General features: G+C 39.6%; 1 protein-coding gene across 1 annotated transcript in view; it reads left to right on the forward strand.

Annotated features, from left to right (window-relative positions):
• The window catches only part of SORCS1 (sortilin related VPS10 domain containing receptor 1), a 289,292-nt gene that overhangs the window by 251,673 nt on the left and 14,048 nt on the right, over positions 1–23,571 (forward strand). The window contains exons 19-23 of the mRNA XM_035547734.1: positions 7,298–7,484; positions 12,862–12,995; positions 14,655–14,778; positions 15,736–15,848; positions 19,041–19,172. Of these exons, the coding sequence (XP_035403627.1) occupies positions 7,298–7,484; positions 12,862–12,995; positions 14,655–14,778; positions 15,736–15,848; positions 19,041–19,172 (690 nt within the window). The remainder of the gene's footprint in view (positions 1–7,297; positions 7,485–12,861; positions 12,996–14,654; positions 14,779–15,735; positions 15,849–19,040; positions 19,173–23,571) is intronic.

The following is a 23,571-nucleotide window of genomic DNA, read 5'->3' on the forward strand; positions in this document are numbered from 1 at the left end:
ATAGTGGCTTTAAACTAAAAGAGTGTAGATTTAGATTAGCAGATGCAAATCATGGCAGTAAGAAATGTTTACAGTCAGCTGTGGGAGTCAGGCAGGAACCACAGCACAGGGGGGTTTCTTAGAGGGTCTCCTTATGTCTGCAGTGATGCTCAAGGCTGGGTCTGTGGACTGTGTTATTCTGACCATGATACAGTGTTAGATTGGAAAGGTTTCTCCAGGTTAGTTCTGATATTAGTCTGGGAATAATCATCATGATAATATTACTGAATGACAGCAGCCAGAAAGTATCAACACCTCCTTCTGCAGTTAGCAGTCCCATTGCATAAAGCATTGCTGAAGCGTTTAATAAGTGGAGAACCATATTTACACCGGTAATTTTGCTCTTAAATTTCTATTGAGATAGGCAGAATAGCAACAGAATCTCTGTCACTAAATGGCAGCACAAGAGAAATCCAGGTGTTCTTTAAAGTACATTTTCCCATTGCCTCAAAACACTGCTAGTTGGTAGGTTAATCCTTTGTCCTGGCCTGGACTCTATGCACAGGCCAAGGGCTGGTACCTCTCACCTGTGTTACTCAACAACACAGTTTTTCCTCAACCTAAACAAATTGAATCCTTGCTTTATTTTTGTACAGCAATAAAATTGAACCCAAAACAAAATGAAAACTGCAAAGATATTTTTCCTGCTCAAGTTCTTAAACCCAACATCCCTGGCATATTTTCCTGCTCTGTTGTAGAAAATAAATAGAGGAGTTTTATTAAGTGGGTGTTTTTTCTGCATGCTTTCCCCATCACATGGTCAGGAACGTCTCCTGCCTGTCACAAACCCAACTGTTATTTGTGTATTTGAGTTATTGGTAGGAACATCAGACATTTGCTGTACTGCTTCAGCAGAGACACTAAAAGCAGTAGCACAACACTTTGCAGCACAATGGCTTTCAAACTTGTTTTGTCTGATTGCTCATACATCTTTGCTGAGGAAATGGATGGTAAAGACATTCAGGGCAGAATGGTTCAGGGCTTTGGCTGTTTCATTACAAATAATTCACAGAGAAACTGCCTACTCTAATTTATTTTTTATCTTGATAAAATGACAGCCAAAAGTCTTTGACATTCCAGGTCTGCTTTAGTTCTCACTTGCCAAAGTCACTCTACTGGGAGTAGATTTTGGCTTGCTTTTGCCTACTTTCTTTTGCTGTATGATGTTTGGATTAGGTTAATATGTGGGAAAACTCATTTGTTCTAACAGTTCAAGCCATGGGCTAGAATTCAGGCCATCTGATCTCATTCCTGAACTGCACTATGAGCTCTTTGTGTGTCACCTCGAGTAAGAAACTTAACCTTTTTACTTTTTTGTTCCCTCATCTGAAAATAGAGCTTTCTCCTTCATGCGCTCCATGCCTTTCATTTTTATGCTGAACGCTTATAAGGCCAGAAAATCTCTTTTACCAGGTGAATAAACAAGTACAGCCCTGAATTTCATGTAGATTGCAATGGGTTTCTGTAATGCCAATGTTAATAAATGGTTGCCCAAGGTACGTTGTGTCTCGGGTACATTTAATGAGCTAGGGGGACCCTGCTGGCAGGAGGACAGTGCTATTAGCATTTCCCACTGCAGCACTGTGTTTTGGTGTGATTCAGAATTCAATTCAGCTGAAGTCTCTGGAGATGAGCTTAACATTAGGATTGTTTTGATTGTTTGTGTGCCCAAATTTAAGATGCAAAGCCAGGAGTACTTGAAAGCATAGGCTGTAGTTTTTCACAATATCCTAGCGTGTTGCCCCTTTTGATATCACAAGTTACTTAGTAATGAATACGAAAATCTGAAACCTTCATCCTAACTTTAAACGCACATGCTGAATCATGGCTGTTTATCTTACTAATACCACCATGTTCCTGTTAGTAACACACAGCCAAGGATCAGTACACCCTCTCCCCCATACCACTGTCATCTGAATTATAATTGCATTTTCTGTGTTACTGATAATGACAAGCTTGTTAGGAGAAATCATAGCCTTTCATGCATTTTTAAATTCACCACTGAAATTCCATGAAAATATACAAATTTGATCTCTCCTTCATAATGACACAAAACACCACAGTCTTCTAACGCATCTCCAGTCATACGAGTTGAATTATTTGGCATAGTCCTGAGAGGCCATACTTGTTCATTCCTGTGGAGCGCAAAAGATCTAGTCCTCTAGAAAAGGCTCATAGATGAGTTGTGATGGCAGAACTGACAGTCAGGATGAGAGATTTGATTAGTACAATTAACTGTTTTGGTGTAGAAAAAGAAGTGCATGTGGAAAGTATCAGGCTATTTGTCCTCATAAAAAAAAAATTGAATTCTATTAATTTTTGGCTTTTTTAAAAAAAGTTAAGAGCATCTCTGTAAGCTGGAATTTACAGATGAAAACATGACTTTCTGTATTTGATCAAGTTGACCATAAATATATTTTAAAATTAATCATATGCTTAAACAGATATAGACCAAAGGTATCCCATGCACAGATACTCAGTTGCAATGGAAATGTTTGATGGATGTTTTCTGATGGTGACAGGAAAATGCCACAGTGGGAAAAAAGGTTGACCTAAAGACAGCACAGAACAGACTTTGAAAACATTAATTCGTGAAGACAATCCAACAACAGTGGTATCTGCCTCTTGCAGAAGATAATTAAATCCATTTTCAACATCTGTAAGGAAGAGGTACAAGTCGATGCATAATTGAAGACTTAAAAATTAAATCTGAAACATGGGTACCGAAATTAAAAACCTTGAACTGTGTTTCATAGTTTTAATACTTCAATTTATATACAAAGACTGGAATTTAATAAGGAAGATTCATGATTACAACCTTCTGGGCAAGATTCAGACAGTGTTTGAGAGAGAATCCTGATAGATGGGTCGGAATGAGCCCTAACCTCAGATACACCAAAATACCCAAGGCTTTATAAAAGCAATCAAAATGTAACAATATTGTTGTGAACTAGATAGGCTGTTTCTTGGCATACCCTGGGGCAGAAAGCTTCACAGAGTTTGTTGGAAGCATATAGGTCTTGTGTATGCTTTATTGTTTTGGCAAGATACAGGGAAAATGTGCATTTGGCTTTGGGGGAGGGGAGTTGTGTTTATGATTAGAAATTCCCTAGGCGTTTAATGAGAAAATCCCTTAGAAAACAGTAAATGTCCAATTTATATTTTACTATCAAATGTTCTATAGGTAAAAGGCATAAGATGGGGTCTTGGAAAATTGTTTTTAATTCCCAAGGCTTCTTCACAGGCCAAAAGGAGTATTCATGTGCTTGAAGTTCAGCATATGCTTATGTCTTTGGCTGAACTAAAGTCTTTATCAAGATTGCAGTGTAGTTCTTCAGGTATGTCCAACATTGTTCATATTGCAACATATTATAAATTAAATACTGTATATTTTACCTAATACAAGGTAAAATGAAATCCACTAAAATTACTTTTATTTTTCTAGCTATTGTAATTGGTTGCTGCCTAGCTTAGTGTGATTAAAGTACAGGAGCTGAATGCAGAGATACCACCACAAGCAGCCAACTTGGCAAATTTCTCCCGTGATGCCTAAGAGCATTGGCATTAAAGCCCTCTTACAGCACAGGCCAGAGAGGCTGACCAAAGATAACTCAGTGCTGATTGCATCCAAGTGCTTTGCTGTGGCTGCAGAAATGATGCGGTGAGTTTTATGTCCACCTTAATCAGGCTAAAAGCTTTAGGAAACCCTACCACAGAGCACTGGATTTGTCAAAATGATGAGGAGAAGTCAGAAAAAGCAACAGGAGAGATTTTAGCAGAGATATGTATATGCATCAATCTGTTGCAAAACAAAACTTCTCTTGGTAAAATAGCCACTTGCAAACAGCTCTCTAGAGCTGCCTGAGACACAGACAGCTGGGGTCGATGTAGATCAGGTGTAGGATATACAGAAATGTTTTGATTTGGGCTTACCTGCTTTCTCCTCTGTCTTGTGCCCATGCTCTCTCCTGGCACAGATAAAACATTATAAAAAAATCAAAACCACAGTCTCTTTGTTTTCCTGACTTTTTTCTTCCCCTTTCTAAGCTAGAATTTTAAATGTCAGCCTTTCAAAATGTGGCATTTTCAGAGAAGTGTTATAGCCTGGATCTTACTGAATGGAAAATGTTTTTTCCAGTTCAAAGAGTTTTAAAACAAAACAGGAAAGGCCAAGACAAATGAAAAAGACTGGGGGAACAGAAGCTGAAGTTCTTCTCCAATTAGTTTTTCAGATGTCCCTGTCAGCATCTTTTCTCCCTAGGGAATTTGGAAGAAAATTTGAAATCTAAATCCTGCATGTGTTAGAAATGCTGCCCTTCCGTGGCAGCACCTGTAGATGCTATGGCTTTCATGGCAATAGAGAAAACGAAGATGAGACAAAACACTCTTTAGAGCATGAATTTTGACACTTGCAGAAACAGGGCTGTTCTAACATTCTATCACCCTGTTCATGTTCCTCTGCTACCTCAAAGATTCAGGGGAATGTACCTTTTCCTGAAATACATCTCAGCTGCATGAACTCAAATATACTCAGAGATGATAAAGCCAGCAGGGTCACTACAGTGGTGTGGTTTTAACCATACAGACTGCTTTGTCCCAGCAGTATGGCTTTATTGAATAATTGTTTTACTTAAGATACCATCTCTTTTTAGTAAAACAAACAACAACAAGAAAGAGTAAAGCCCTAGCGATGGGTTTAACAGAACTGGAAGAGCATCTAAGGGTATTTCAGAGAACTCTGTCTTTGGTCCCAGTCCAGCACCATGCTTGAGAGAATATATTTCCCCTTTGACCAGAGGTTCAGAGCGGAGGAGCTCATGTATGTTCACCTCTGTTTGTGGAGGCATATTCCATCTGATACCTGTTGTTGGCTCTGTCGAACAGGGCATCAACTCAAGATACCCCAGAACACTGCATCTTACCTGAAATGTGCAGAGCCTCTTTCAAATAACTCACCTCACCAAGGGGCTTAACTTATTTAAGATCAACCCAGGGGCAACCTGGAGCTGGCTTAACACGAGGCCCTCATGTTCTTTTTTGTTTGTTTGTTTGTTTTTCTGCCAGCATATTCAATTTGGCCTTCTCCCTAGTGGCTCAGCATCTCAGGGTTCTTCTGCCCTTACTGGTGCTCTCAGGAGAACAGCGAGCTGCTGTCTTTACCTTCAAGACTCTGTAGAGAAATAGCATAGCATATCTGTAGGAAGCCCCAGGCATGTAACTCTGTCATGGGATGTCTTTCCCTCCACACATTCAGCCTGCGATCCTCCAAAGCAGAGCAATACTTTTATTTCTGTCTCATCATTTTGGAAGCAGCTGAGCTTCCAGCAGGGTGCCAGGGTAGTGTAATGACTACCGCTTTAACCTCTACAGAGCGTCTGGGACAATTTATCTCTCTTGTTATCCCCAGGTATAGCTCTGCTCCCCCTACTTTCCAATCAGCCAGGCCTCCACCATTTCTGACTTCACAACAAGTGATAAAAAGAGTGAGGAAACATGCTGAATGGAAGCGGTTCTGTCACAGTTCCCTCACACACACACACACACATTTCCCTTTCCAATGTGGAAACCTGCCCGATGCCAACCATTTACATGGGTACCTTTCATTCCAGCTGGGCATCCAGAGGACTGTCTTGGTGGAGTGGAGGGGGGGAAGGAAACCAAACCAAAGTAAATTAAATGTCCTTTCAGACAGTTTTATGAACTGCCCTCAGCTATTAATTTAGCAGTGTTCTTCCAGACAGTGGCAGCTGCTCCAGCATCGGCCTGTGGAAGAAGCTGCTCCATGGCAACAGGCAGCAAGCGTGAGCTTACCCACGTAAGCATCATGCAGAGCCACTGAGGGGCACTTTCAAAAGGAGCAGGAATGCTTAAAATTGTGACAAGATACCGCATCTCACCTGAAAGGGAGAGGATCTGTAGCAGCCATGGTTGCTATACAGGTCAGTGTAGGCTGTGCAGTGATTTGGCTGTCAGAAGCTGCCCTCACCATGGGCATATCACTGCCTTGTGATATAGGAAAGGCTTGCAGGTGTTTGTAGTGTGTGACACATGGATTATCTGGAATTATTTTTATAGTTATTATTTTAAAACAGTTGTGACTCACTTCTCAGTGTGTTAAACTGGCATGCAAACAAAAAATCAAAAATTTGCTTTTTGCCTGTAAAACAGAATAATGAAATGCAACCTCTTTGGGGTTTAAAATGCTTTTTAGGGCTGGGTGATTCCGATGTTGAGTTTGATGGAACTGCACGGACCAGGCTGGAATTCAGTTTCAAGAGCAGAAGATTAAAACCAGTTCTAGGATTGCTTCATATTAAAGTGTTTGGCGTGAGCAATACGAATCCCTGATATCCTTGGCTTTTCTTTTAGCATTTTTTCCCCCAGCTGTGAATTTTATTTATTTATTTATTGTGATTTATTGCAACAGTTCTGAAGCCTGCTAGACTGGCAGTCCAGGAGACTGATGTCACAAAGTGGCAGTCTGAGTTACACTACAAACCCTCTCTGCTAGGATAATCTCTAGGCAGAAGGATAAGAGTTTAATCAGCCCTGTTAATTCATTAGCACTTCTCTTCTGAGGCAGGGACAAAGTGTCCCATTTAGTATTAGTAGTGTTGGTAGCTATTCTGAAGCAAACATAAATCCAGGTCATTTTAATCAAGCCACTGCACAAGTCATAAGTTTCTGTAAGCCGTTGTTATGTGAGGCTGAAGTGGTTCTTTTAACTTTGATATACTTTGATATAGTTAACCCTTCCCTGAGGACTTCTCAAAGTTCCTTCTTGCTTTGTTTTATCTATCTACTTTTTATGATTTTAAATGCAAAACGCACAATGTGGGTTGTTCCAAAGATCCCTGAGGCGACCTCAATAGCTACCCATGTCCTCAGTGCTTGTTGAGATGAGAACGTCTCCCCACCACAACACACAACTTCACAATAAGGAAACCCAGAGGAAGGAGCCAGTATGTTTTCCAGAAGATCCCCTAGCTCTCCTGACAGCTAGGAAGGCAGAGCTACAGAACGCACCTTTGATAACACTTCCTTCATGGTGCAGTCAAGTCAACCTCAAGAACTGTCACTTTCTCTCCACTTTCTAATGAGCAGGTTGATGAAGTTGCCACCTTTCCTCTGGTAGCATCAGACTGTGGACTGATGTGCCAGGAGATCTCTTCCAGAAGAAAACAAAAAAAAAAAAAGGAAAAAAAAAAAAAGAAAAATCAGAGTCTATTTTGACCCTTTCTCTTTTCTGTCGCCACAGGGAGACCTTCAGAGATCCCTCATTCAGGTGGATTTTGGAGATGGCATCGCTGTTTCATATGCTAATCTCAGCTCAACAGAAGATGGGATCAAGCACATTTACCAAAACGTGGGCATATTCCGAGTGACCGTGCTGGTGGAAAACAGCCTGGGATCTGACAATGCTGTCCTCTACCTGCATGTAACGTGTATGTATGTTCATAATGATTATTAGCTTTTGTGATGCTTCAAAAAATATCATTTTCTCTTAGAGATGATGTTTGAGGCTTTGCAGCTGAGAGGGGAGTGATGGGAGATGACAAGTGTTTATCTGCCCTTCAGCAGAGGACTCCAGAATGAGAAGAGACACAGGGAACAATGACATTTGCTTTTTGAACCATATTTTACCTTCAATTTTGGGTGGTCTAATCTGAGACACCTCAGAGGAGTGTCCGGCCCTTTCTGAAATGCCTTGTCAGTAGCATGTTTACAGTTCCACAAAAATAAAGACATTCAGGATCTTTAATCACTTTTAAAAGCCTTAACTTATACTTTGTGCATGTGTTTTGCCCCCTAATGAAATGCAGCTGCATTTGGGATGCAAACCAGTGCATTTCAGTCTTTCTGTTGTCATAGGAACCAAAATCTTGGTGTTAAAGGGTATAACAAGAAGAAATATTATTTTCACATTGCTGTTTAGCTGTTCTTTTCAACCTTTTTATACTTCACCTGTCTCTGATTTACCACTGAAATGTATCTCAGTCCTTGCAGAAAACCATCAGTGTGTTATTTAATCTTTATTCTGCCACACGTTTATGAAACCAAAAGGTTGAATTGTTATTGGAATTTTGTAATATCCCTAATGGATTGGGGGGGGGGGGGATGGGACGACACATGGAAAATAATAATAATTTGCCTTATATGGTGTTTTTTTTCCTTTTTTTTTTTTTGGTTAATAATTTTTATTTTAGACTGTGTATTTTTGTGGCAGATTTACTGGAAAAAAAGGAAAATCCAAAACTTAGTTATTTTTATATAAGTTGTGCTTACAAAATACCACTTAGCCTCCGCTAAAGTAACTCTACATACTCTCTAGATAATTTAGTACATTCCATGTACTTTAACTCCAGTTTTGGTGTTACTTCATATAGCACGAAAGTAGCTGCCTCTTCAGGGGAAGAGGGCAGCTCTTTAATGGTGCACAGTCATATCAGCAGATGGGAGCAGTGGGAGTGGTAGATGTGGGAGACAGCGGCTTTATGAGGGAGCATTGAGCACTAGGGGAGTGGGAACAAATATCTCCCTGATTGCCTTCCTTTAAAAAGACCTTAGGTTCATGACCAAGGTGTACCATTTATGATTCCCTAACCTGATACTGTCCTGTGGCAAACTTTTATGTCACATAATCCTTCAGCAGTGCCATTTGTTTGCAAAACTCATAATTATATCTTGCAAAAAAAGAACTGTATTGATAAATCAGATTATTATCAAGCTTTTTTATTTTTTTTAATTATTATTATCATTTTTATTTATTTATTTATTTTTATTTGGGGACTTAGCCCATACCACTTCTGTGTTAATGCTCTGGTGAGTCAAGGTAAGTTCTCAGCTTTTAGACAGCTACCGCTTTGTTTTGTTTTGTTTCTTTTTTGTTTTAAAGTATCATCCCATATAGAGTAGAAAAGGACCTCTGCTCAGTATAGACATTTATATGCTTTTGCATAATTTATTTGGCAACTGAGCAAGCACAGATTTGCTTTGTACAGATTTGGTGCAGTAGACAGTGCCCATGTTTGCAGTAGAGAGAGGTTCTGGAGTCATATTCCACTTCGCCTTCCTGCTTGTGCTTGGAAACTTAGCAGGCTGCAGAAATCCTCCTCCCTCTGCTGCCAGTTGTGAAAGTCAGCTCAACAGAAGCCATGGTCTTTTCCTTTCCTTTCCTTTCCTTTCCTTTCCTTTCCTTTCCTTTCCTTTCCTTTCCTTTCCTTTCCTTTCCTTTCCTTTCCTTTCCTTTCCTTTCCTTTCCTTTCCTTTCCTTTCCTTTCCTTTCCTTTCCTTTCCTTTCCTTTCCTTTCCTTTCCTTTCCTTTCCTTTCCTTTCCTTTCCTTTCCTTTCCTTTCCTTTCCTTTCCTTTCCTTTCCTTTCCTTTCCTTTCCTTTCCTTTCCTTTCCTTTCCTTTTTTTCTTTCCTTTCCTTTCCTTTCCTTTCCTTTCCTTTCCTTTCCTTTCCTTTCCTTTCCTTTCCTTTCCTTTCCTTTCCTTTCCTTTCCTTTCCTTTCCTTTCCTTTCCTTTCCTTTCCTTTCCTTTCCTTTCCTCTTTTCTTTTCTTTTCTTTTCTTTTCTTTTCTTTTTCTTTTCTTTTCTTTTCTTTTCTTTTCTTTTCTTTTCTTTTCTTTTCACTCTGTAAAAGGTCATTGGAATCAAATGGAGAAGTGTTTTGGTAGTTGATATTTCACAGAAGGTTCTGACAGCCTTCTGTGATCAGGGTTTGTAATTATTTGCTGTTTGACAAGAGATGATTCCACAGGGACCATTGCACATGCTTAGCCTATCTGCACACTAATGAGGCCACATGAAGCAACAACTGCTTTCTCATGCAACAACAAAATGGAAGAAGAAGGCAGGGGCCCAGCCCTCACCCTCACTCATATTGGCTTTCTGGGTTAAAACAGTTTTAATCAATTTTCTCAAGCCATTGAAGGCTTAAGAACTGCTTCAGTTTTTTTAGCCATACAACAAATAAACAATAGCCACATGTGTTCATGTAACTTAGCAGCTGATAAAATGTAAATTTCTGTGTTGTGATGAAGCCAACACGGGACTTGTACTGCATGATTATTGCAGCAGGGCCTGCAGCAGACACCTGACCCCCTGGAGAAGCCACATCCCTGAAGTATGTCTCTCACCTCTCTCTATGTGAAGATTTAGGGACCTCAGAACAGGCTGCAAACTGAGCGTAGTCCATTCTGACTAACAACATATTGGCTGAGGCCAGAGATATACAGTAAATCCAGTCCCTTCCAGAGTCTGAGGCCTGTATCCACAAAAGCTTCTAAATACTATTGAAACGCTTGCATTGCCACTTGGCTCTCTAGTAAGTAAGGGGTCCAGTCTGCTTTATTTTGCTTGCAGTGTATAAGCATGGCTTTGGCCTCTTGGGAGTTTTGTAAAAATGCATGTCCTTACAATAAGACACACACTGTACTGCTCAGATCCATAGAAAAGCAATGTGCAGCCTGAGCACCCGGAGAGTTTTAGAAAGGGGCAGTAACTGGGTGACCCCTTGTTACAGGGTTGATACATGAGAGTGTGCAGACTTGGACCTTCCAACACCCTTCCCTACCTGTGATCAGCCTGTAAAAAGCCTTGCTGAGGGTGAAGCTGCAGGCACTGAACCACACTGTTTGTGATCTCCAAGATCAGAGTAAAGCCTCTACCCAGTGCCCTCCTCATCCTGCTGCAGCCCTGGGGCCGGTGCACAGGAGCAGTACCTTTGCTGCAGTTGGCCCAGGGATCCACAAATGCAGATTATTGTGAGGAAGGAGCATTTTGGGGTGCATGGACAGTAAATTGTATATAAAGTGCTTCTCCAGCTAACAGGCTGTCTCTGAAACAACAGGTTAAAAATTCCCATGAGACATTAGTTCTGCATTTGTCTGAATACTTCAGAATAACAGCACTTTTCCAAGGGAGCCTTTTGAGAAGCTTCTTCCTTACCATTCTCTGGGATTCGTACACAGTTTTTCCTGGGGCAGATGAAGGGCTGTAGTCACCATGGCCCTGCATGAAGCTCAGAAATGAATTCTCATCAAATTTACCTGGGAGGAAGCAATCTACTAGCAGCTAAGGGCCTATATAGAGTGAGCTATCCCCATCTGCTGGCCAGATAATAGTTCAGCATTTCAGCCACTTTGACCCATCAGCTGTTTGCACAGAAATAAATGCAAAGCCAGAATTGACTTGAGACATTTTTTCATATTCTTTCCTAGTTGGCAGATGGTGCAGGTCTGAGAAGGTGCTGGGTGTTCTCTGCAGGGCTGGGTCATTTAAGCCGTATTCAGAGCAGCTGTGTAGTTACATTTGAGTGGATTAAATTTTACATGGGCTCCATTGTTACTGCTGTTACTGCATCAGGTGTTTGGAAATGCATTCCTTTAGAGGTCTGTGCTGACACTGGGAATTTGTCAAATATCCCAAAGGATACCAGAGCTGCAAAATATTCAGTCTGGGAAGCTGGTGGTTTTTAGTTCTTAGTGTCTTGCTGTGAGAGCTGGCATGGCCAGGTCACAGAAATGTCCCGGAGCAGGGGAATTCCGTTAAAATCATAAGGATGAAATTCTGACTTCTCAAGAATTTTTAAGAAGAGTTGACTGCTGACTATCAAAGGAAGAATGAGCCACAGTTTGGTCTATAGCAGGCTTTACTTATTCTGATCATGGCTGACTCTTAATTGGGCTGCATCAAGTTAACCAGCAGCTGTGTCTATGTCCCAGAGAAATCTGCATTTTTAGTAATGAGTCAGGAAGAGTGGTCCTTGTTGATATTGGCATTTGTTATACAGTCTGATTTGGGAGAATTTTTCCATGTCTCTCTGCTTATGTGTGATTTATAGTGTAATAGAGTGTTTGCTCCAAAATGTATAGTGTTTCTCCACATTGAAAAGCAAGGCCTAAGTGGCGATATATTCACAGGATATTTTCTGAAAAATCCTTTCCTGGAATATAAAAGATCCTTTAGCAGGGTATCTCAATTCCATATGAACAATGCAATCGATCCTCCGACGCTGTGGTTTCTGCTTGTCAGCTCTGGAAAGCTCACAGATGTAGGATGTGGCCTTAATTTGTTTTAGAAACCCATGTCCCCGTATCACCTGGGGATTCTTTCTTTTTCTTTCTCTGTCATTCCTTGGACAATTGTCTTGTTTTCTAAGTGAACAGTCAGAACGCATTTAAAAAAAAATAAAAATCTATAGGACAAGATATAACAACAAAGGCCCATCTGTCTCCAGAAGATGGGAAGTGTGTAACTCTGGGCATAATGTCACTTGTCAAATGAATTATGTTCTGTTTATACTAAAGAAATAAAGTGTTTGTTGAGGAAAATGAGGGAGTATAGGGTAACATTAAAATGAAGGCACTCAAATTAGATATATTCAGACAAAATTTCATCTGGTATAAATAGATACAATATTGCTGATGTTTTCCAAACCATAGCAATTTGCATCCTCAGAGATGCTCTGTGTCCACTGAAGCTATTTGTCCTGCACATTCTTAAGTCTTCCTGGTGAAGGGCAGAGTCACATAATAAGGGTCTGCCCCTATTGTTTAAGTGGTAAGTATGCGATATTCATGCAGTAAAGAGCCCAAGTTTTTCAGCTCCAGGTACAGGGATGGTTCTTGTTTTATGTGGAACAGATTTAAGCTTGCCTCTCTACAAATGGCACCAAGCCAAGACATTAGATGCCATGCCGCACGGTAATTTACATCACCTCTTCCTCTAACCAATGGGTGTCCCCTCAGGTCTCCCCTCTTACCAAGTCAACATTTCACAGTGGGGGAGGACTCACCTCTTGTTTCTGTCTCTGCAGGTCCCTTGGAACATGTTCACTTATCTCTCCCATTTGTCACCACAAAGAACAAGGAGGTCAATGCCACAGCAGTACTGTGGCCAAGTCAAGTGGGAACACTTACTTATGTCTGGTGGTTTGGAAACAACACGGAGGTTTGTATTCCCTATGGACTGAGGTCAAAACAATTTGGGAGGAACTCTCTGACTGAGAAGGGAGGGAAAGAGAGGTCTGGAAATGCTTCTAAATAGTCAAACACAAAAGAAAATTGTAAACCAGAGACAGAGACTAATTATTGGTTCTTTGATGTACCAATGTTGAAACTGTTGGAACTGTTTTGTAATTATTGCTGTGACTTAGCTATAGGGTTTATTGGCATTTCATGCAAATTGCAAATAGGTTTGTCTGCATTTTCACCCAAGGTGGGTGTAGAGAACCAAAGTCCCAAAGACTTCTAGCATGTACTTTCTCACTCGCATTTCTTCAACAGCAACAACAAAAGCTGAAAACTCCATGCACCACATTCTGCTTCTCTGTGCTTGCAGAGTTTTAGTAAATCTGCACAGGCATTATAACAGTTATTGTACGTACCTTTGAGGCTGAAGTACCCAGAGACCCTAATTAATCTCTAAGGGGAAAGATTCTCATGGATTTTGTAGAGTCAAGAGGGACCTTCAGCCACACATGGTTATATTCTGTATAATGCAGGTCAGAGGATTGCATCAGTACTTCCTGCTTTATTTAACTATTTCTGATTAAAGCAAAATCTGACTTTTTTTGGTTGTTTTGCATTAATGACATCCCTCAGATGATGGAGAATCCATTGCTTTTCTTTCTTACCCTCTCCCTCAACTATTTCCCCATAGCTAATTATCCTGAGAGTTAAACATATGCCCCGTGTTTGTAGTCTGAATTTATCTAGCTTCAGTTTCAAGCTGTTGGATCGTTACGTCTTTGTGTCTAGATTAAAGAACTCTCTGTAGTATCAGATATCATCTCCCCCTAGAGGTACTTACAGGCTGTGATTGTCACCTTTTAACCTTCCCTCTGATCTACTAAGCTCATAAGTGATCAGAGTTGGTCTAACTCTGTTCTCATTTAAGTGAGAGTTTTACTTCAGACTACAATGGGAACACAGTTTGACTTAATACTGTGTGCTTTGAAGATCTCATCCAGAGTTCATTAATAAGTGAAAATAGAAGTTAGGGCAAAGGCTGCAGAAAGGGGGCACGGCTCATTGATAAACTAATCTGCACTGTAGAGCAAGCTGAGGAGATCTGCGTCCTCTCTAAAACCCATCAATTTCCAAAAACAATGTCTCCATGTCTAAGAAGTCAAGAGAGCAACTGAGAAATCTTGATTTGCCTCCTGATTTTGTCACAACGTCCTTAAAGTGATCTTAAGCAGGTCATTCACAGCTAGACCTGGGGGAGGAGTGTGACACCAGAGCAGTGAGTTTCATGGGCCCTCATATGGACCTCTCTGCAGCAAAAGACACTTTAACAGGGGATCCAGAACAGCCATCCTGCTAAGTGGGAAGTTTCCTGGAGGCAGATGCTAGGGAATATTGGGATCTTAAAACCTAACTCCTTTAGAAATTTTACATTTCTACTCTGAGCTCTGGGAAGACAACATAATCTGGATCCCTGAGCCTACTCTAGAAAATTGGCTTCCATGTCACAGGACCCTTTCTATGTGTAAGTTTCCAAGCTAAGTTTCCAAAATTATCCCAGTAGGCTAGAGAGCCAAACTAATATTTGATTTTCCTTCACAGCCATATTAATTTATTTTCTCATTTTCTGGTGTATTTGCAGCCACTGATCACTTTGGAAGGGAGCATCACATTCACATTTTCTGTGGAAGGGATGAACACCATCACTGTTCAGGTCTCAGCAGGAAACATCATTCTTCAGGACACAAAGACCATTGCTGTGTATGGTGAGCCCTTCCAATTTCATTTCACATAAGATTCTCCATAATCAAGAGCTAGAGACCCAGGTTACCTGGCAGCAACATAAGGTTGTTATTCCAGGATCCTTTGAGTGAGATTGTAAACTCTGTTCCAGTGGTATCAACTCAGCATAAGATCTCTGAAGGCCACTGACTGACATTAGTTCAGACTGAGATGATCACAGAATGTTAATCTCTTTCCCAGAGCCCACTATGTCTGTCATCCAACACAATTATCTAGACTTTAGGTCATTTTGCAAGCTGGTGTTCCCCCATCTTGGCCAGTACAGGCCTCTTTACTCATGCAGAAGCTTCTTGGCTCAAAAAATAAGTCAATGCCGTGTGGTATAGTTCTGGACTGAAATCTATACTGATTTGATGTACTCAGGCCTCAGAAGCAGATAGGATGCACAAATGCCGTATAGTGTAGATGTAATCTAAGAACCACTGAGAATCCCAGTTTAAATAGTTAAAATGATCATTTTGAACATCTCTGTTAAAGAAAATCAAAGATTAAGAAGTATTTTTTCCAAGTCTAGACCTCTCCCCACCTTTGTCCCTGTCCAGTTAAGATTTCAAATGTTTGGAGCATGTCTGTGAGAATATAATCACGGCTTCCTTCCCAGGGTTTGCCTGCTTCAGAGGTCAAGATTAAAGTATCATTTATATTCCCAACACAGCTCCCTTTCCAGTGCTATTCATCCATTAAAGTAAGGACCTATTACCTTTTTCAGTTCTGTGACACTCGAGCAGTGAATCTCTCAGATTCTCCAAATCTCTCAGTGAATCTCTCAGATTCACTGCTAGATTCTCCGACAGTGTGTGCATCACCTGCAGATTGATTAAGAAAAGGACAAACCGCAGCAAGTTTCACTAGGTTCTGCCGTTCGTTTGGCACTAGGAGATATTCAGTCTTTACTTACCACCATGTCATTCTATCTGCAGAGCAATTTCAGTCCCTGCGGTTGTCATTCTCCCCAAACCTGGACGACTACAATCCAGATATCCCGGAGTGGAGGAGGGACATTAGTAGAGTAGTCAAGAGAGCCCTGGTGGAGGTAAGTAACGTGCATCATCTTCCTTATGGTGGCTCTAATTTATGCTTTCTGCCTGTATTAGGGCTGGATACGGTGTTATTTCAAGGTATGTCTTTGTCCTTACCAACTATAAAAGGAGGCTAGACCAGTGTTTTGAGTCCAGATTCCTAAATTTTAGGTGAAATTACTGCATCCTATGACAAGCTGGTGCTAAGAGTCAGCCTTCAGTTGATTTTTTATTTTTTTAATTACAGCACATTATATGGAATATTCATGGGAAAATGGCATATAGAAAACAAATGACTTATATCTGCCTATAGCTGTACAAATGTCTTTACTGTTGCATTGCAATTCTTACTTCGTTTACTACTGTTCTTAGAGAGCAGTGGGTATGCTATTCTATTGAAGTTGCAGATATGCTGTAGGAAACTTAGGAGACCAAAACCAAAACAAATTTCACTACAGAGAAGAGCACCTAAGGAAGTGCTTTATGTCCTTCCTATAGCATGACCCTCGTTGGGGAGGATAGGATGCTATTTTTCCCAGCAACACTGTGGGGCAGCTCTGAAGTTCCTTCTCTAACTCTTGAACAGAGTGTCATAAAACTAGTGTTTGGCTGAAGATGTGGATTTCAAACTGAGGCTGAGATACATTAAAAAAAACAATTGGGGCTTCTCAGCTCAGCAGAAAAATAGCGGAAGGAACAGTCTGAAACAAGTTTGTATTCACCTGATTAGCATGCAGTGTCTTTTTAGTCATTTTGCATAAACTATGCCACAAATGAACACATAAGCTTGTTAATAGAATCTACAACCTTTTTGTTCTTTTAAATTTAATTTGAGAAGTACATTTATGAAAAAAAAAAAAAAGCTGAAAACCTGTCTGGATCCTTACTGAGCTTTTTTTTTTTTTTTTTCTTCAATTTCCTCAAAAGACAGGTGGAAAGGAGAAAAGAAAAAAATAACAGTTTTCTGAAGCTTGTTCTTCTGACTTATTTATGTCTGTATCAAGTATTCAAGGCTCCATTTATCTTCCAGATGAATTTTCAGAATATAAACAACTCAATAAAAGAAAATAAAGCCATGAAAAAAGGATTATAAAACCACAGTACCAAGGCTACGTTCCAAAAGCAGAGCAGTGAAAACAGTCTTTTTTTTTGTTTGAGTTTATAAAAAAATAATAATTGATAGCTAATTATCCCCTTTTATGTAGCTAAATGCTTCACCTTAAACAAGCCTTTTGTGAGAAATTCTTATAAAAATTAAAGTTAAAACCAATAGATTTGATGGCAATTAAATACACTGTATAAAAATAAGTTGAATAACTAAATAATTTAACAGAAAATTATAGCTGTGCTATAGAATTTTTGTGAACTTTTATTAAAGTATTACATTCTTATTACAGAGTCCCACAGACATGGATAAAAATTCTGCATAAGAAATTGTAGTTCTCTATTAAAATCTGGTCTTCTCTGTAAGTAGGGATAATTTCAGATTATCACAAAATATCCTCTTTTGTACTACAATTATAATTATTTCCTCACATCATTGATTTTTAGTCCTGTCTCCAACTTTTGATGAAGAAGACAAGAACAAACTGAGCAGTCCAGATAAAAAAAAAATAATAAATCATTCCCAGCCTCAGAAAATGAAGAGTTTACATTAACTGGTAATACTATGTCTTTTTCTTGACATCTTAGAATAATCCTTTAGGCAAGCAGAAATAATACAGCAGTCTACAGAGTACTTGAGTACTACAGAGAATATACAAAACCTTTGTATTGTTATAATTATTCTTCTAAGTTCCCATTAAAACAAACAAACAAAAAAACTGCAACAGAAGGTTATACTTTTCCATGTCATACAGTGGAAGGAGTGGAAGGGAAGGGTTCCTTTTTTCATAACTCCACATGGTATTCACTGAGTTGTGAGCAGTAAGATGTGGAATAGTCACAGAATTAGGTCAAATGATGGAGATCTGTAATCACAATTTTGCTGAAATCCCATCCTCCATCCATCATTTCCTGGAAGGAACAGATGCTCCAAGTCTTGGGTTGTGAACTACTAGGGAGAAGAATTCATGAGTCTTAAATCTGATTAATGTCTGAGATTATTTCGTGTCCTGACTGCAGGAAATTCTCTGTGTTTGTGTCCAGCTGCTGTGGTCTGCCCTTATGTGAGGGCACTCTATTTTTTTTTAATTTTATTTTATTTTCCTGGGAAGGGACCTACCAACATCAGCACTTGGAAACCAAAGATTTAAATCTTTGATTTAAAAGAGGTACCTTTATCTAACCTTGAGATTTAAATGACGTGCTGGATAATTCACAACACAAAAAGGAAATTGAGGAAGATTCAGGAAACTATGTTTCTCCTCCTTTTGCCCCATAAAAATTTCTGAAGGCCAATTAGCTCATTTACTGGAGAACACTACAATCTAATCGTCTAATGCCACAATAACAGCAGCTGAAACTGTACACAGAGGTGGCCCTGGTAGTGATGGCTATGGGGTATTTCTTTTCTGAATTTTGGCTAATTTTATATTGAAGAGAGATTTGGGTATAAACTGGTTGTTTAAGATTTTCAGTCAACAAGACAAAAAACTAAAAATTTGCAGATTAATACAATCTTTAACAGCTAAAGAAAAAAAAAAAAGTGTTCCTCATTAGGTTGTAGAACTGACCCAGGATGTGAGATATAAGAATTTGTTTGGCTTTTGGGATTCAAATCTGATTCATCTTCTTCTCTCTCCCTGAGTCTCCACAAGGCTTTTAAGCTCTGTTTTGACTAATCACACCTCTAGAGTGCAATTCAGCCCACATACCTTGCCCTTTAACATACTGCTTCTTACCATTGACTAAATACAGAACCTCAGGGACCAACTTAGAATAGAGATACAACTCTAAAATAGCTAAATTTAGATACAAATATCATACCATATGTGACCGTTATTTAGCAGCTCCTTTCAGCATGTCTGATTATCACTGTTGCCCTAGGACTCTGTATATTTTACTGGAGTACACGGTAAAATAACTTAGACTAGGAAATTATTATTCCCTGACTTTTGCCTGTGCTGGATTTTAACAAGATTCTCCTTGTAGTACAAGATGTTCCTTATGTCATTTGTGTAAGTATTGTGATGCCTTCAAAAAAAGTTGTGAGCATTCGATGCCATCCCTGCTGTTTATCTGTCCGTTAATTGTCTATGTGTCAGGCAACAGGTATTTCAAGCAAGCATATTCTGGTCGCAGTGCTCCCTGGTCTGCCCACATCTGCTGAACTCTTCATTTTACCTTATCAAGATGCCCCAGCAGAAAATAAAAGAAAAACAGAAGACCTAGAACAGGTATTGTGTATGTTTCTTGGAGAAGTATATGTTTACATGTGTTTATGTATATGGGGTTTCCAAGACAGTTTAGAAAAAAATAATTATGGTATAATTGCATTGGATTTACAGGGGTCTAAACAATGACTGTAGTATGTGCTATATCTGTTTGTTTGTTTGTTCGTTTTTTTCTAGCAGTGGAAAAAGATTTGATGGTATATTTAGGAGTGGAGAGTGGAGACTCCCATTTGGTACACCTCAATAATGTTAAATTGGCATAAATTTGCATGATGTCACATTCTCTTACTTACAAGAGAACAGAAATTCTGTTCTACCTCATGGAAGTAGCAAAAAAACAGAAAGGATTTAGGGGATTATTCCTGCCTACATGTACTGGAGTAGCTTCATAAGGCCAAGTTTATGAGGTTGTTAAGAATCTGAGCAAACACTGGAGGACAAGGCTGGGTGGTAGACCTGAGAAGATCAGTATTTCATTGACTTTAAGACACAGGGATGGGGTTAGATTATCCTGCCTGCTGTCTTCATAATGCTAGAAGTGGAATTCAGTCACTCTTGTATGTTCTCTTGGTATGAGACTGAATGAAGGTTATGGTGAACAGGAAACTATAACTACCTGCGAACCCAAAAGATTCTGCCCATGAGTGGGCCTACTATGATTACGACTAACAGTTAAACACTGTGCTGGGCAGAAATCCTGACATAGCTCTCACTTTATCTCAGGTTCTAGAGATAAAGATAATTAGCCCTGAGTGTATCTCCGCCTCCCCACACAGCATGTCAGTGACCCAAGCAGATATACCCCATGTCGGTGTAAGCTATATGAGCATTGGGGTAGAGGGTGTCATCAGCTCACAAATCTTAGCCTCAGTGTTATGGTAAAGCCCTCAGCATTATTGGATGCCTGCTAATCCACTGGATGGCAGAAGGGTTTTAGCATTTCTCTTTGTATTTGCCCCTGAATTTGTAAATGAGTAATGTCTTCTCATCAGTGTGTGTGTCAACACTATCTTCCCTTTCTTGTATTCTTATTTTCTAATAGTCTTTTCCTCTGCCTGATCTGTAATTGTCTGTTGCAATTGCCTCTTGAAGTGTTCTAAAGCCTTGTTAACAAACTCAGCCGTGGGCTTCAAATCACTAGGTCACCCATATTCTTAAGCTTTCCCTTGCTCAGCATCCCTAGCCATCATACTTTTTCTCTTTTTTTTTTTTTCTTTTGACAAATGACTTTCCTCTGCAATTTTCCTCCACCCATATAATAAACAAAAAAGATGGAGATTTACTGCTCTGCCAAACCTTTCCTGCCCTTTCTCCTTTATCCCCCTTCTCTTTTACTCCATCTCAAATTGGCAAGGAAGCCAGTCCATAAACTATCAAATTTACATCTGACCCAGCTCCCCTCTGGCACTCAGCAACTTATTGTATTCTGCCAGTTACCCCTTCTCTGTTTACCACTCTCTTTCTTCTCCCTGTAAAAATGGAGTCTCTGTGGCTGTGAAGAAAGGGAGCTCTGACAGTGCTCTCATAACCCTTTTAATGGACAAAAAGAAATGTCATTTTCAGTGGGACTCCAGCAACTTGTCTGGCATCCTGCAGGGTCAAAACAGTAACTTTTGCAAAGAAAGAAATTATTTGCCATTTGCAGCCAGATGCTTCTTACAGAGAAGTATCCTCCTTGCTCCCATCAGGATGATCAGAACATATTTCTTATTAGTCTGTGGGTTCCACATTCCCCTTCAGAGTTATTAGAGGAGAAAATGGCATTGTTTTCAGTAGGAACTGCCTGAGGAAGGCCCCAAAAAGTGTTTCTCTCCTCAGCACTGAAGAGTATTCTAATACTGTTCCTGTTTTGCCATCCATTTGGCCTGTAATCCTTTACTATCCCTTTCTCAAAGTGTTTCCAGAGCACATTCAATGGGATGAGTACTGTGAGCAGATGTTTTTGTTGATGACAGCTTAAGTTGCTTCTTAGGTACTTTATGAGGCATAGTTTTCTTTTCTGGTTGGAAAAGAAATCTGTTTTTGCATAAGCATGCATCAAACCATTCAAATGAAAGTATGTGAGATTGTGTGTTTGCAGGTGCAGACCCAAAGGAGTTATTTTCCTGGATAACTTTTCTAATTTGGAAGGGAAACTTCAAATTGTACAGGAACAAAATTGAAATAGTTTACATAAACACTGCAAGGGGAAAAAAAAAATCTCAAGTAAGCACTTAATTGTATAGGTTCATTTTTTCATGGTGTCGTATCACATGTGGAAGCTGATCTACAAACCTAAGATTCATGGTGAGCCTGTGCAGAGACACCATGCCAAACTGTTTCTGCTTCTGGAAAACTCACTGTCAGAATAAATCAAATGGACATGAGATTCAGAAATTAATGTCTCTATACTGCAAAAGCTCTTGTTTCAGTACCTGAGAGATGGAAAAATGTAATTCTCTCTCAAAATCAAAAGTTGGTGAAACAGAGCAAAACACCACAAAATGACACCATGCACACCGTAGGCCCAAATTTGCCAGGACAATGTACTATAACCTCCTCCTTCTCTTCTCCTCCTATTAGAGCCACCTAATGTTATCATGTATTCTTGTGCTCATATGTTGTGGATGTGGTGATATAGCTGTGCAACCACCATATTCACATGCCAAGTACCAGAACAGAGACAAGGGACACTCTATGGTCCTGATATTCAGCTCTTCCAATCTGGGACTGAAAGGAGGGAGCCATGTAAATCATGTGGGTTATGCAAAGATTATGGACTTTTGTCACCTAGATCAGGCAAGGCCAAGGGAAGCTGATGGAGAGGGATGAAGGGAAAAGAAACAGTAGCAGAACAGGGGCTTCAAACTACATCTCCCCACAGGGAACACCTGAAGTTGCTGCAGGCTGTGTCTATCGTAGAGTTTTTTGGTCATTTGCTTAACCAAGCAGTATTTAATCCCCAGAGCTATACTGTAAATCTGACACATAACTAATGACCATGGGGGTTTTACTTTCTTGATGTTTACTCTGGATGCAGATTAAGCTGTTCTGTTTGTGTCTGGCACATAGTCATTTGTCTTTTTAAGCACACCTTTGGGTCTATCTGGCCAGACTCTAGGTGGCCTTCGGTACTTAGTTCCCATTGATTTCAAAGGCAGCTAGATGTCCACTGTCCCTTGAGAATTTAGGTCTCAGTTGCCATTTATCAAAGTTGACTAAACACAGTAAGTCATAAATTGCTGGGTACATAAATTGTGGGACTGTCAAAGTGCATAAATTGGGCTATGGACTGCACTACGCTACACAGTTCCATGCACTTTTCCATTAGAACAGTGCATTTGTGTCTTGTGCTCTTGTTGAGACTAGGTGGCTACATGGCGGATGTCATTTTCTCTTTGAGTTGATGTACCACTCTCATTTAAGTGCCCCAAATTATTTTTTCTGTGTAAGCACAGTACAAATTGGCTTCATATTTCTTTACAGATTACATTTACAAATGTGAACTCTGCATTCCTGATATTTCCCATGGGAGAATGAAGTCCCCTTAAATCAGTCTAACTGCTCTTGACAGATGAAAAACAAAAGCTGTGTATGAAACCAGGGACATTTTCTCAATGTGCAGCATGGGACAATTCCATCTGACACATAAATACAGAGTTTGTGAGGACCTCAGATTACTTTGTCCACTCCACTTTCTGTAGTCATTGTAAACTTATTCTTCACAGCTTCATAAAAATTAAAAGGCATTTTCAACCTGTGGAATCCCCAAGCATTTTGCATATGAAAAAATACAATAAAATAAAATAATCTTGTATTCATGACCAGAATGCTGTAAATTTGTCTATTAAAAAATAATTAAAAAAAATTGTGTAACTATTTTCCCTGCTTTATTTCACATCAAATATGGACAGACAACCAACCTGCTTAAAAAAGTAGAAATAATTTGCAGTTGTAAAATGCTGCTGCTTCATTTACGTGTTTTCACTGCAACACCTCTAAAATATCCCAAATCTTGCATAAGCAGTCACTGAAAATAACCCTTAGCCACTTGGTCTGGAATGCAACTGTTACACCGTCTTTATGGACAGGCTTGGTGAATGTGATGATTACAGAACTCATATCTGCTTGTTTCAAAAGCCTTGAGTTCTTCCTCTTCAGCGAAAGGCAAACCTCTAATTAGTAGCATTTCAAGTATTTTTTTGAGTAATTTTAGCACTAATACAATATAAAATGAATGCACAGTAGGAAGATATTCTACTTAAAATTCAGTAGAGGGCAGTGATACAAATGCACAGATACAAACGCTCATTTTTTTTCAGTGTACAGTTTTATTCCATATGAGGATTCTGCATAGTTGTCTTTTTAATCATGCATTTCACAAATTTTATTCTCTCCACATTGTTTGCTACAGGAGGCTTTT

Source organism: Cygnus atratus, chromosome 7, assembly GCF_013377495.2.
Source record: "Cygnus atratus isolate AKBS03 ecotype Queensland, Australia chromosome 7, CAtr_DNAZoo_HiC_assembly, whole genome shotgun sequence".
NCBI lineage: Eukaryota > Metazoa > Chordata > Aves > Anseriformes > Anatidae > Cygnus > Cygnus atratus.